General features: G+C 38.0%; 2 protein-coding genes across 5 annotated transcripts in view; one reads left to right on the top strand and one right to left on the bottom strand.

Annotated features, from left to right (window-relative positions):
• Positions 1-153: 153 nt before the first annotated feature.
• LOC110005186 (apoptosis-associated speck-like protein containing a CARD) lies at positions 154-4,330 on the bottom strand. Its single transcript, XM_020660616.3, has 4 exons — positions 3,953-4,330; positions 2,486-2,530; positions 2,345-2,392; positions 154-1,173 (listed from the first exon to the last, which is right to left on the bottom strand). The coding sequence occupies exons 1-4, from the start codon at positions 4,203-4,205 to the stop codon at positions 911-913; spliced, it is 609 nt and encodes a 202-aa protein (XP_020516272.2). The 5' UTR covers positions 4,206-4,330; the 3' UTR covers positions 154-910.
• A 3,073-nt stretch (positions 4,331-7,403) lies between these two features.
• LOC110005185 (NACHT, LRR and PYD domains-containing protein 1 homolog) overlaps positions 7,404-14,077 on the top strand; it is a 31,235-nt gene continuing 24,561 nt past the window's right edge. For 3 of the 4 annotated variants that reach the window (XM_065957754.1, XM_065957753.1, XM_065957752.1), the window contains exons 1-6: positions 7,404-7,461; positions 9,566-9,848; positions 10,108-10,148; positions 10,488-10,767; positions 10,945-10,976; positions 11,483-11,762. In XM_065957754.1, coding sequence (XP_065813826.1) covers positions 7,429-7,461; positions 9,566-9,848; positions 10,108-10,148; positions 10,488-10,767; positions 10,945-10,976; positions 11,483-11,762 — 949 coding nt within the window. In that variant the 5' untranslated portion in view covers positions 7,404-7,428. The remainder of the gene's footprint in view (positions 7,462-9,565; positions 9,849-10,107; positions 10,149-10,487; positions 10,768-10,944; positions 10,977-11,482; positions 11,763-14,077) is intronic. The other variant, XM_065957755.1, reaches the window with a different exon arrangement.

Genomic DNA, 14,077 nt, shown 5'->3' with positions numbered 1-14,077 from the left:
CTGAAGAGATACGGAAACAATCAATATTTAGATGAAAATATATATATTTTTTTACTTGTAGGTAAAGGTCGAAACAGGAGTGAATTCTACATCACTGTATTTACTTTACAATTTTAAAGAGACTTCACACTCAACATATTAAAACCACACATACAAATTTGAATGTTTTATTAAAGATTAGAAAACGTTTCAATGAAGCAGACATTTTTAAACACCATCCAAATGTAACAGTATCCTTGTAGGGTAAAAAAGTTATAATTAATATCATGACGTAGCATGGTCCGAATCCCACCAAACTTTCAGCGAGTCTTTAGTTCCCGCTGTTGATTGGGAGCTACACTGATCAGCAGCTTCGTAGGCCGAGTTAGGATTATTACATGGTCATTTAACTTTGATAATTCATAAAATCATAACGACCCAATGTATCGTCACCAAACTCATGGGGTTAATAGATGTACATGCCGGGAACATCTAGTAAAACATTCAGAACGGTGTGCACCCTTTGCAAGAAACACACATCTGACTGGCTTAGCGAAACTGGCAGCAGCTTTTCATGAGGTAGAGACGAGTCAACGGTAAATTTCAGCTCTGTACTCTATTCCCCGACTGTGTTATGATATTATGGTGTTTATGAAAATGTATTTACAAAAAGACTTGGAAAAACAATCTTTTAGCATTTGGCAGAATTCATATAATTCGGTTTTAATTCACATCAATTAATGAGGTTAAAAAAGGAGAGCTCTTCAATTATAAATTGTGTTCATTATTTTTGCATGATCATCATATTTGCTGAATCTGGTCAAAAGTCAAATAGGAAACCCACATAGAGACATAACATTGCAATGAATATTTCCCAATTATTCATGTATTAAAAACTGGTTTTGGTCTAAAAAAGATTTCACCCCAACATTTAGTGCTTTGTATTGAGGTCGTCAATGAGAAATTTCTCATTTTCCAGAAGGATTTGGTAGAAGACATCTTTGCTAGCAGTACCAGCTTTCAGGCAACCGCAGTAGAGCTCTCTCATCTTGTTCTGAGAGGTCGGCAGAGCTCTGATTGTATCGTAAGCCTCACGCTGGAGGACACCTCTATCGAGGAGCCGATCCAGAATGGGATCCATGTGGCTCACTCTGTCGGTGAGCTGGAGTTTATATTTATCCACAAAGTGTTGGTCTGAGAGAAAGGAGAAAAAAAATAATCAAGGACTGTTTGTAGTTTGAGATAACATAAAGCCAACTTGATAACTTTAGTCTGCAGAAAATAGTTGGCATATTCTAAAAACCCCAAAATAAGCCAACATGGAGGTGCATTAGACATGCATTCTTTGTAATGGCCAGCAGGGGCCGACTTCAAGATCAAGATATCAAGATCAAGATTTACTTTATCTTCCCCAAAGGGAAATCATTTTTGGACTCTGTCCTGCAGTTACAAGAGAGTGAAAATACATAAATATAGATCATACAAAACATAAAGCATTTCATGTAACAATTCCATATACATAAAAACACCTTCTTGCAGCAGTAACATTTGGCATATTGCACGAACCCTGGGCACATCCTACATTACCTGTCATTCAGAATATTAACAGACATTGGCACAAATGAATGTTTGTAACTGTTCAGCCGGGTCTGAGGGACCCTGACTCTTCACCCAGAGGGGAAAAGCTGAAACTCAGAGTGAAGAAAGAAGGTAGGATCAGACACTATTTTCTGTGCCTGACTTCACTTGTTGAAAAGAAAGAAAATGTATTGTTTAGAAGTCTCAGAGAAAAGGGTTTCTCTCATTTCTATATTACAAGAGGAGCGATCTTATTCTTAAAGAGTGCTTTAAAAAGTATCATCTGTAATTACTGTTTGTGTGTAGATTACCTTTGATTATCTAGCATTACTTACACTTTCATATCCAACATATATCATAAAGAGAAAAAATACCACACTGTCTGTTTTATTCCAATATTGTGCAGCCCTACTTGTCAGCCAGTGAGCTGTAGATCTGCTGGAAGACAGCTTTTTTTTAGCCATCAAGATGTTTGCCCTTACCTCCAGTCCTGATGCTAATCTAGCTGAAGCCAACTCTACTTATATCATAGTGGTATAAATATTCTCATCTAACCCATAAAAATAATGCACATCTTTTCAACTCGTCAAAATATTCCTTTATACTCATTAGTAGCAATTATCAGCTTTCTGTTTCTTGAGCCTGAACTCTGTTTAGATCAGAAAAGTTTGGCTTGTTTGAAATATCCACCTCTGTGGTGAATTACAAAGTGACCTTTACAGTCAGATACTGAAGGATATGATCCATGACTTCTTTCATGACAGCCTTATACGACGTGTCCTCCTACCATCTGATGTGGTATCTACACCAGTTGCTCCGGCTGAGGGTCTTGCAGCTAAAAACAAAAACAGAGAAAAGGATTGGATTGGTTTTAGACTCCCCCCCCCCCCTTCCCACAGGACAAACTGAAAACAGGAAAACAACTCACTGTCTCTGGTCCCGGGTTTTGAGTCAAGTCCAGCTATCACTGTAACTGCAATAAAAGGACACAGTGTCAGTATGTGATGGAAACAAAACAAGCATAACTGTGAGGTTTGTACATCTGTAGATGCAACGTGGATTATGCTATAGAGAGGTGAAGTCCCTTCTCTTCATGGTGGACCACCAGGACCAAATTAAGGACATTTATTTTAATTAACTTTTCATGGCAAGTCGATTGTTTTCATTTTTGAATTACCAATAAATGAGTTTTCAAGATTTTAAAAGATGTTTCTTTGTTGGCCTTTTTAACCTTTATTGATAGGACAGCTGAAGAGACAGGAAATTTGCAGTCGACATGCATCGCAGGTCTGAGCTTTGGAGTTGAATCTGCAGTCGATTCCTCAAGGACTGTAGCCCATGGGGCGGCCTGCTCCCTCAACTGAGCTAAAGTGTCTTCCAAAGGGTTGTCGGTTTGAAGGTTCATTTCTCAATCTCATAAGGTTTGGAGTTCTACTGTTAACGTATTAGTCAGTGAAAATACATCAGTGGATTTCTAAGTTTTGGATGTTCACAGGACTTTTTTTTTAAAGGTTTATTGTGGGCTTTTTGTGCCTTTATTGTAGAGACAGGACAGTGGAAAGAGTCGGAAATCAGGGAGAGAGAGAGAGTGGGGAATGACATGCAGGAAAGGAGGCAGAGGTCAGATTCGAGCCTGGGCCACTTGGAGGACTATAGCCTCTGTACATGGTGCGCACGCACTAACCAATGAGCCACCAGCGCCCCCATAAGATTTGAAATACTCAAAAGCACAAATCTTTTTTTTTTAAACATGAATCCTAATAAATTAAAACATATGTCAAAGAAAATCCACACACTATGAGTGCTTCCATTGGGCATTAGTGTATTTTTAATGACACTGCTCTTTTATCTGTATCTATAATCCTTGTTGGTGTAGCCACCTCTTGAGAAGCAGGGAGCAATGTATCGCTATTGCATCACGATAAGAATTATATTATAAAGAGATTAAACTTGAAGTAGAACCATCACTTCCAAAATCACTTAGACTAAATCAACAAAAGTTTAGGAGGGACTATCACTGAAATATCACATGTAATTCTTTACTGAAAATCCAATATATTTGACCGTTTTTAAGAGGGAAATGAGAGCTACTGCTTGGAATGGAGGAAATCTCGTGGTGGTTAATCTTTATTATAGACGATCTTTGGTTAGTGGTCAGCGAAAGCGAAAGTAAAAAGGGAGCGGGCTCGTTCAAAAAGGCTACTTTAATTTGTGCTATAAACTATTCTATTTCAACTACATTTTGTATGATTGCACAAAAAAAACATATTTCTTAACGTTGTAACCTAATTGTTGCTGATTTTTGTGATAATAGGCCACTTTGAATGTCCTGCAAAGCAAGCCCGACCTCATATGTGTTCTGCATGAAACCCTTTAGGTATAGTCACATATTTACCGAGTTCTTCTACTTCCTGCCCGCAGTTAGCACATCCCAACAACTCCACAGCCACCTTTACAGCTCCAGCCTCGGTAAAGGTAGAAACCAGGACGTCTGCGATCTGTAGGAAGTTTTTTCCCTCCACTTGTCTGCGCCGGACGCGCGGCTCCTCCCTGCGGTCCAACAGAAGGCTGCAAAACTTGTCAAAGTCAGACTTTGACAGATTCTCCAGCATGTCTGCTAAAGCAGCTTTCTTGGTTTTGGGGGCCATTTTTCACCAAGGGGTCCCCCACGTCTTCAGTGACCGCGGCCTACCGATTGTCAACAGTATTTATTTCCGGATCAACCGCGTTAATGTATCTATCGAGAGACAATCGGAAACATGAGGGGGGAAATGGTGCCTTCAAGTGCAGTTGAAAATTTGAGTATCAATTCAGTAGAAGGGATGCAATCTGTGCGCAAGGGTTAGTAAATTTAGCTCTCACTGCTGGCACACTTGTTGTTGTGGTTATTTCTATTGTAGTAATTCTAACTGCATCATTATCACGGGGAGAAAATGCAAACTCCACGCAGAGAGGCTCTGATCTTGTAAAACATACAATGAATTCATTAATTACATTTTTAAAAGGAACAAAGGTTGCTGTAGGTGCTTATCCAGTTTTGTTTCATACACTGGTCCAATAGGTGACGGTAATATAGGTTTCCAAACGCCATTAAAGCCATAAAGTGGAAGATGAGGAATAAGTGGCAGCTCTTATTTATATGTAGGTCATGTTGAAACCAGGACGTCTGCGACCTCCCATCGTCTCTTCCCCTGCACGTTTTTTCACAAGTTATTTCATATCAACCATTGGTTTAATGCCCGTTTTTCCTGTTTCTTATAGGCTACAGATTACTTTTTCAGAGCGATGAAATGGGCTGTTCACCCATCAAGCTGTGTTGTTATTTTCACATTACTCTATAATCCATGCAGTTTCTAAAACATTCAGGGGGGGGGGGGGGGTGTTCCACGTTTGCACAAGCAATTTGATAAATTGTAAATTAACTACATAAAAGACAACAGTTGTCTGTCTAACAGGCCTCTGGATAGAAAAGCAGAGAGGTTCAAAGACTATCAGGGCTTCTACTGTTTTGAAACAATGCGCATTCATGCACTCTCTGTATTGAAAGTGTTCAAGCCTCGATCTAATGTCCCGGCCTGTGTGCACATTAGCCAGTCCGTGGTCCCTCACTGTCATTCACGAGTGGTGATAACAACTATGTGACTGCAAACTTCATAAATATTACATAGATAGCCTAATTATTATTCATTACAATGAATTATCGGCTGGTAGATTAATGGGTCGGGCTCTAATAACTGGAGGTAACTACACCTCTTATCTATTTTACTATTTAACTTTCAATGAGGCCATAAGCAATGAGTAAACATCCTGCTGTATTATGTAAAATGGGTCTTGTTGTCTGATGGGTTTATGGTACCTGTCCCTACTTGAAAGTGTTCTTCAATACAGCTTGATGTTAATTCAGTCCATCACAGTTTAATTTTGTTTCAAATCATTGATAAAGCAGGGTGCTATATGTATGAGGGCATAGCTTCCTGGGTTTAACAATGACCACTATTAGCTACAACATTTTAACCAGGATAGAGATGTAACAAAGTTCATGCACACTGTCCTCAACGGAGGTTCACATCATGCCCCCTTCAGACCAAGATGAGGACAGCCAAAATAATGATGAAGTAGTTCATTAAGTCATTTTGGTAATGTGTACTATTTTTTATAGGCTTACAGTTCATTTTACAGAGGTAGTAAGTTAAAAGAGAGCTCATGCAATCTCAGTAGCTATGAAAATAATAAAATAATAAAATGCATTTGTTCATTCATGTGATGTAACAGTGTACTGCACAATCATTTATTTTACAGATTCTTTAAGACAGCTGAAAGCGATTAGTAAAATGGGTGTTGGCTTTGAGGAGCAAAGGGGCTGGTTTAAGACCCCATGAACTCGCCGTTATGTCAAACCTGTCTGCATCAGACTAGAGACAAAAACTACACAGCACAGGGCTGTCTTCGACTTCTGGATAATGGACGAGCAAAAAGTAGAAATGTGACTGGATTTTAATCTTGTTTTTAGGTTTGTCAGCTTACTAAGACGTCGACGATTTTCGGTAAGTGGAGGAATGTTTTGCTCAAACAGCGGAAGTGGGTTAAGTAACATCTAACTAGATAGACTGCAAATATAAGGGTTTTAGCTAAATGCCATAATTATCAGAGTACATTAAACCAGGAAGCTGAAGTTGGTTTTAAGTTGGATATTCGAAACCACAAACCAGTCACGTAAACCTCCCACTCGAGAGAGAGAGAGAGAGAGAGAGAGAGAGAGAGAGGACGGTAACCTCTCCCTCTACCTCGCCCTAACCGAGCTGTGTGTGTGTGTGTGTGTGTGTGTGTGTGTGTGTGTGTGTGTGCGTGTGCGTTTGCGTGTGCGTGTGTGTGTGTGTCCATGTAATGCTTGTAAGTCATGAATAAGATTTAAATCTGAAGGCCGCAGCCTTTGATTAATAACTACTGAGTGAGCCATCAAAAAGTTTCAAATGTTTTTTCTTTAGTGAAAAAAAAAGAGCTATTTTTAAAAATGTTTAATCAGAGTGTGATGACATGCTACTTGTCAATAACTCTGGTATTTATGAAATGAAATAAAAGGATCCAATCAAATATGTACTTTCTGTAAATGGCACTCGTCATAATCTGCGTATTCTGTGATGTTATCTTTTGTTTTCCAGCTTGAAAAAATGACGACACGTAGGATGCTGTCTGAAACATTGGAACATTTGAGTTCTGGGGAGCTTGAGGATTTCTGCCTACATGTTGAATTGGAGAAAGGTGTCCCCCTCCTCTCAGAACTCAATCTAAAATCAATATGCCCAGAGAAAATAGAGGAGCTGATGGTGAAGAGATACAGCGAGGAGGAGTGTGTGAAGTTGACCAGAAATATCTTAAAGAAGATGAACAGGACTGATCTCGTGAAGAGATTGCTTGACGACAGACGGGAGTCTAAAGGTTAGACAAACACAAAGTCTTCACACAATACAGTCAAGGCATTTTAAAAGTTCTATATTTCAATTAATGAGGAAAGCAAAACCGTCACTTTACAAAAAGAGCAGGTAAATATCTTACTCTTTGTTATATTATCTACAAAGACCCAACATTAATCCATCACGAGCACCAAGAAACATTTACTGCTCTGTGTGCCTTTGAATTGTCCCCCGGGGATAAAATAAAGTTTTTTCAATTGAATTGAATTAGCAAAGTTACAGTGGAAAGGAAAAAATCCTTTAAGAGCAGAAACCTCGAGCTGAACCAGACTCATGATGAACAGCCGTCTGCTGAATCTGTGTTGGGTTTGGAAAGTGGGAGGGAGGGAGATGCAGAAAGAGGGATAGAAATAAAATTGGTTTTCTTTTGCATTTATTTTTTTCCTCATAAGAACACTCTATGGATGAAGAGCTGCTTTCACTGACCCAGAGGGTGAGTATGTCACATCACTCTGACTTCACACAGCGTCACTGTTATAGAGTCCACCTCGAACATTTCAATTAAAGGTAACAAAAACTAACGTTATTTATTTAATGCTGATAAAAAAACGTGATCCTTTAAGTAACATTGAGCTGTTTTAATCAATATTTTCTCAAAGAGCTGATAAAGCAAAGTACACTGAATCAATAGCATTTATTTTCCCTTTATATCTCCACTAATCATATCTTCTTTAACTACTTACATTTAAGTATCACATGTTATATGATGTTATATTCCTGAATATTTATTTATTTATTTTACTTTAAAAAGAGATTAAAACATTTAAATCTTAGTTTATTTCTCTAAGCACTCAAAAGGAAGATCCAATTTAAAGGATGAATGTGCAACTTTCTTTATCCAGTAGATGTCGTCCTTGAGCACCAGCATTAAACCAAAACAAACTGCTGTTTGGCAACATCTCTGCCATTCTGAATCCTCTGCTCTCCTCCAGCAGCACACCTACGACACCTCTCCACTCGCCTCCCATGAAGGGGTTAGGAATTAGAACGCACCATAAAAAAAAAAGAATTAAATTCAAAAAACGTTACTTGTCCCCGGGGGCAATTCAAAGCATTAACAACCACTAAGTGCAAGTGGCGGACAAACTTGTCCTTTGCTCGAGCTGCACTTGCCTGTGGTCTGCATTGTTGTGTTAGCAGGCTAATGTTAGCACACTTTACTTAGCTCGTAGCTTCACATTAAACATAAATTGACACAGAATGACCGAGTTCTAAACACACTTACTTGAAATCCAAATAATCAGTGAGTAAATTCTTCTTCTTTTCTCTCGACCTCGACTTAAACAGCTTTATGCACAAGGCCGTCCCGTCCATGTAAACATGATGTAAACACAACCCCGACAACAACACAGCCAGCAGGACTCGAGCTTCTCACTCATTGCAGACAGTCACAACTCAAAGAGACATTTACAGGATATACTTGATTTCTGCTGTATTTATGTGTAAAATGTCACACATTCTTCCTTAAAAGGCTTAATATGCAATTTTTCACACTTAAATGTAGCAGAAATCAATCCTCTGAAAATAACTCTGTGAGTCATGACTGTCTACAATGGGTGTAACACCCGAGTCCCGCTGTCTGTGATGTTTTCCGAGTCCTATCTTCAGTTTGTTTACATCGTCGGGACGGCCAGCCGACTCATCCCCTCGCGTATAAAAGTTGTTTAATTGAGGGACTAGAGAAAAGAAGAATAACATACTGTACTCACTGCTTAACTACGTTTCTAGATCACGTATTTACATGCAGTGTGAAGATACGATCATAATAAAAATCGCTAGCATTAGCATGCTAACACAACATCGAGCGCGAGTTGTTTTGGTTTCATGCTGGTGCTCAAAGGCGACATCTGCTGGATCAAAAAAAATGGCATTTTCTGCCTTTAAAATACTAGCAAAATGAAATGTGTTACATTGACATACAAAGAAAGTGCACATACTACTAACAGCACAAATACATAATTTAAACATAGGTCCCTCCTGGGCTGGCCACCCCTTGCTCCGCCCCTTTAACAGACACTCTCTTGGAAGATTCATACAGTTATCTGATTTTCATTGCACAGATTTAGACACATGTACACCATGGAATTAGAATTAAACAAAAACTTCATAGAAAATCAAAGGTAGGGACGCAGTGGTTAGTGCGCGCGCCCTATGTACGGAGGCTGTAGTCCTCCAAGCGGGCAGCCCAGGTTCAAATCCGACCTGTGGCTCCTTTCCCTCATTCCCCACTCTCTCTCTCTCTCCCTGATTTCTGACTCTATCCACTGTCCTGTCTATCTATTAAAGGTACAAAAAGCCCAAAAATAAATCTTAAAAAAGAAAATCAAAGGTAACAACCGTATGTTACTCAATGCAGAAATATAAGCTGTTTGTAAAAAAAGTAAAGTACTTGAATGTAAACATAACTATAGTATGATAACCTCTGTTCATGTGGCAGATGTACGTTGGTCAGTCTTAAAAAAGACAATTGATGAAATGTGAAAAGAAATATCTGTACTCATTTTTTGCACCTTGAACATGTTCTTTTAATTTTTCAGGTGGAAAAGATGACATCTGTTTTAGAACTGCTTGTGGAAATTATAGCTTGCCTAACAGAAAACCAGTATAAGATATTCAAGCAGTTGATCAGATATGAAGGCTACAATACATATAAATCATCCAACCCTCGTTTGCTGGGGCAGACAAACCATCAGGACACTGCGTGTGTTACAGTTTTGACTTTTGGTCAAAACTCTGTTGTGAAGACGATGAAGATTTTAAAGAAGATGAACAGAACTGATCTGGTGCAGAAGTTGTTGGAGACCAGCTCAAGTTTCAAAAGTACGACCATGAAGACCAAGATCATTTAAAATCATAAAACTGTCTCTAAACCTATTTCACAAGTGTTTAAGTTACATCTGTATCTGTTACAAGATTTATAATAAGATTCATAGTGCACAGATATTAAGACTTATCAGTTGGTTTACCAATATATCTTTTTGACTTATGTTGTACCTCACAAATCATTACTAAACTATTTTGCCTGATAACATCTTTGTCAGGTTTAAGATCAATCTCTCATGAGTTATTTTTTCCTCAGAGAAACGCTCAGATGAACCACGCTCTGTCCTGTTGGAGAAAGTGAGTAATCACTTCACATCTGTCTGATTTACACATGAACATGAACATTTTGATGAAATATGATGAAATTTAAATTAATCTGTTTTTCACAAAGCTGAAACTTTATTCAGGTTGAGCGTTTTAGCAGTAATGTTGTACAGCAGATTCATAAATATCTTTGACAGTGCTTATGAGATGAAATGTCAGCATATAATCTTTTTCTGACTTTTTCCTTCAACAATAATCAATATAATAAAAAGTATATCTATCAGAAACACCCAGCTCAACACCTTAAGAGACACATTTAAAATTGTTCTAGTTGATTAAGCAAATGTCCCATGAGTGTGTTAACTATTCCAGGCAGCAACAATTGCAGCTGTTAAAGAGCTGCTTTTGGAAATCCTGCATTCTTTAAATGACGGTGAGCTCGAGAAATTCAAGTTTTTGCAGTTGGCCTTTCAAAAGGACTCCAAAGACATCCCACTTTTATTGAGACACTCAAACGACCGTACAGAAATATTGGATGTGATGGTGCAGACCTACGGGCGACAGTCTGTGGATGAGACCAGTAAGATTTTAAAGAAGTTGCACAGAGTTGATCTCATGCAGATGTTTTCAGAGACTAGCTCAGAACCCAAAGGTAAGACAAATAAGAACAAAACAAATCTTAGATAAATAAGGTTAATACATTTGTTGAATTTGATTTCTTTAGGTTATGTTGTTGTTACCTTGTAAAGCAGCTGAACCTTATTAAAGTAGATCAACGTCTCATTAAAATAAGATAATCGTCGTAGTCACAAACGTCTTTTCTCCTCAGTGGATGAGCATCAACCTCCAGTCTTTGAAAAAGTGAGTCCGTTTTTTACATTTCACAGCCTGATTTGTCTGATGCAGATTAAAAAACATCCAAGTCTTTGAACATTGCAAATTATGATACAAACCAAAACAAATGGCTATAATTGGTTGTAAAGTTCAGCTCTGTAGTATTTGAGTTCTGTATTTCAGGTGTTTTAAAGGAAATGCTTCATGTTAAGTGCTGTGGAAGATTTCACATGTTGCATTAAATCGTGTAGTTGTATTCAGTTTAACAGAGATTTAAGGGTGAAGGGATAGAGGGGCTCTTCTATGTTATGTTGCTACAGCAAAATACAAACATTAAGAACAATGTGTTTTTGAAGAAACCCTGTTAACATAGCCAATAAAAGAAATGTTACCTATTGTATTAATCTTGAGTGATCATGGAGAAAGTATTCCGATAACTTCCCTACATCTCTGATTAAATCCCCAGAGATGTTCCTTTTTGATTTTACCATTGGAGAAATGACTAATTTGTTTATTGTCTTTGATATTTTTAGACGGAAAAGGAAGATGTGGAACATGTTCTTTTGGAAACATTGAGTGGTTTGAAATTTACGGAGTTTGAGAAATTTAAGTGGGTGCTGCAGCTCACATACTTCCAGAGGAGTTTTACACAAATCCAGTGGCACGACATGGAGTGGGCAACAACTCCAGATGAACTGGTGTATCTGATGGTGATGAACCAGCAGCCTGTGGAGGTGACCAAAGAGGTTTTATTGGACATGAACAGGACTGATCTAGTTGAGAGGCTGATGGGGACAGACTCAGGACTTCAAGGTGAGAGAAAGAAAACAAACACTGCCACATTACACACATTTATGTTTAAAGATATTTGATATTTCACAATTACAACAAAAGTAACAAGATCACAAATAAATTATTTTGTTTACTCAAGATAACAAACCTGTTTTATACCAGTGGGTTAATTATTCCAATCATATAAAAGTGGCGGAGTTAGCTTAATTTAACCAATCACAATCATCACTGCGTCTGCCGTCAGCAGATCGTTATATCCAACAAACTCTGAACTAAATTAAAAATAAGAAGAATTTCAAGATAAATGTAAAATTATACGGGACACATGAAGTGTTGGTCGGTCTCTCTCCCTCCTCCGCTCTCTCGATCAGCTGCGGGAGCTCCAAGATCAAGAGATCTGACTGTTGGCGGAGATTTTTAGGTGTGCAGCAGGTTAGGTGTGCAGCATAGGTTACCGTGGTGATATGCCCAGGTTAGAAGTGAACCACCTTCGTAGGACTGAAAACCCAGGGTTAACCCTGAAGTTACCTCGCTAACCCCAAATCCTGCTTCGTAGTACAGACCTCTGGACTTTTCAGTTTAATGCCAGATTTTTTCGTCTGCGTCTGCTAAATGAAATTGTAAAATTGTAACATTAGCCACTGACCTTTGTTATGTCAAATAATAAAATATTGTATTTCTGATCTCAGGCTGACGTCAAGCATGGCCCTTTAAGGTTTGTGAAGATTTATTAACTTTTTATTTTTTATTTCTGAGTAAAGTAAAATCAGAAACACATTAAACAACAAGGTTTCCATTTATTTCATTTTATTGTTACATGAACATAATTATTCTCATCTTGATAGTAAAGTGGTGGAAAAGGTTTTCAGCTGCAGATGGTAAAGAAGGAGGACAAAAAAAGTACTATGTTGTGATGATGTTACAAAAAGAACACACTTAAGGATACTTTGTTTTTATAGAAATTGTTGGAGCCAAAATGTGGGTTTATGTTTTGCCCTTTAGTTTTCCTTTGGGTATGTGTGTGTGTGTAATCCCTTTACTGGACACCGTGTGGAGCCTGAGCTGATTCTGTGCTCCAGGTGATGGTAGCAGGTGAATGAATAGTTTTCAACCCTGGCAGCCTGTCAGAGGTGAGCCTGATTTTATTTAATATACCAGATTTGTCTATTATTTAGCATATGGATGCAGTGGGACATCGTTTCATCCTTAGAGCTGAGCACAAATCCTAAATATCTTCCATATTCATCCCTCAAGTGACTTTTTTTAGACAATATTGGATTGGTTAAAATTGGTCACTACAGTAAACTTCAAATCTGAAATCATCATGGTGTCACTGTGACTAATGTGCTTGATATTTATTGTTACAATAAGCTGTTGAGGTTGTGCTTTGCCTGTCAGCACCTGTGTGTCTGATCAGACTTAAAGCTGTTTGTTTGCTCTTACTGACATTGTTTCCTTTTTTATAGATCCTTGTTTGTGTTTTACTTACTCTCTGATGTATGTTGCTTTAGATAAAAGCGTCTGCTAGGGGAATTGTAGAAATGCAGAGAAATAATAATAATAATTGAAAAAGAGTGAATACTGATTCTGATGGGTTTGTGTAAATCACTGTGGAGAGTCAGTTATAACTGTGGTGTGGTGGTTGAAGAAAGGGTTAATCATCAGGGTTTTAGGTTCCTTTAATCTGAATGATAGGAATCTATGAATTCTGGATTTGTGGAATTGTCTGTCTGGCTACACATTCAAACATTAGAAATGCTAAATACACACATCAGCTTTCTTACACCATGCTGTCTAAAGGAACATAAACAATATGCATTTAGCTTCCAAATAGCTCAAAGAATGCTAACAAATTAAAAGTATTTCCAGTAATGCTAACAGAAAGAAAAGTATGACATAAACACAAAAAGAACTTCTATTATTGAAGCACAATCTCCAGCTCTCACCAAAACATAAATTTTACTTATTGACTGCAAAACTTACAATAATACTTTATTTGTATGGCACATTTCAATACAGGTAACAAAATGCTTTACGACAGACAATAAAAGCAAACCGAATATAAAAGCAGCAGACAGGCAGTAAGACAAACAGACAATAAAAGCAGACTCATAGAATAAAAGATTAAAATTCAAAATGAAACCACAGATTAAAAGCTTTTTTGTAAAACAATGTCTTAAGTAGAGAATTAAAACGAAGGACTGACTCTGCATGTCTGATCTCCTCTGGCAGGCTGTTCCAAAGTCTGGGGGCTCTGTCAACAAAAGCCTTGTCCCCTTTAGTTTTCAGCCTGGACCTTGGAACAGCCAGCGGAGATCTGCCAGAGGATCTCAGAC

The sequence above is a fragment of the Labrus bergylta genome, chromosome 8 (assembly GCF_963930695.1).
Source record: "Labrus bergylta chromosome 8, fLabBer1.1, whole genome shotgun sequence".
Taxonomy (NCBI): Eukaryota; Metazoa; Chordata; class Actinopteri; order Labriformes; family Labridae; genus Labrus; species Labrus bergylta.
Note: the sequence above shows the minus strand (reverse complement) of the source record. Positions and strands in the feature narration are given on the sequence as shown.

Coding starts and splice junctions, on each gene's coding strand:
- LOC110005186 (XM_020660616.3), bottom strand. CDS start 4,205: ATGGCCCCCAAAACCAAGAAAGCTGCTTTAGCAGACATGCTGGAGAAT. Junction 2,531..3,952: donor GCAGGAAGTAGAAGAACTCG/GTAAATATGTGA, acceptor CTTTTATTGCAG/TTACAGTGATAGCTGGACTT. Junction 2,393..2,485: donor AAAACCCGGGACCAGAGACA/GTGAGTTGTTTT, acceptor TTTTGTTTTTAG/CTGCAAGACCCTCAGCCGGA.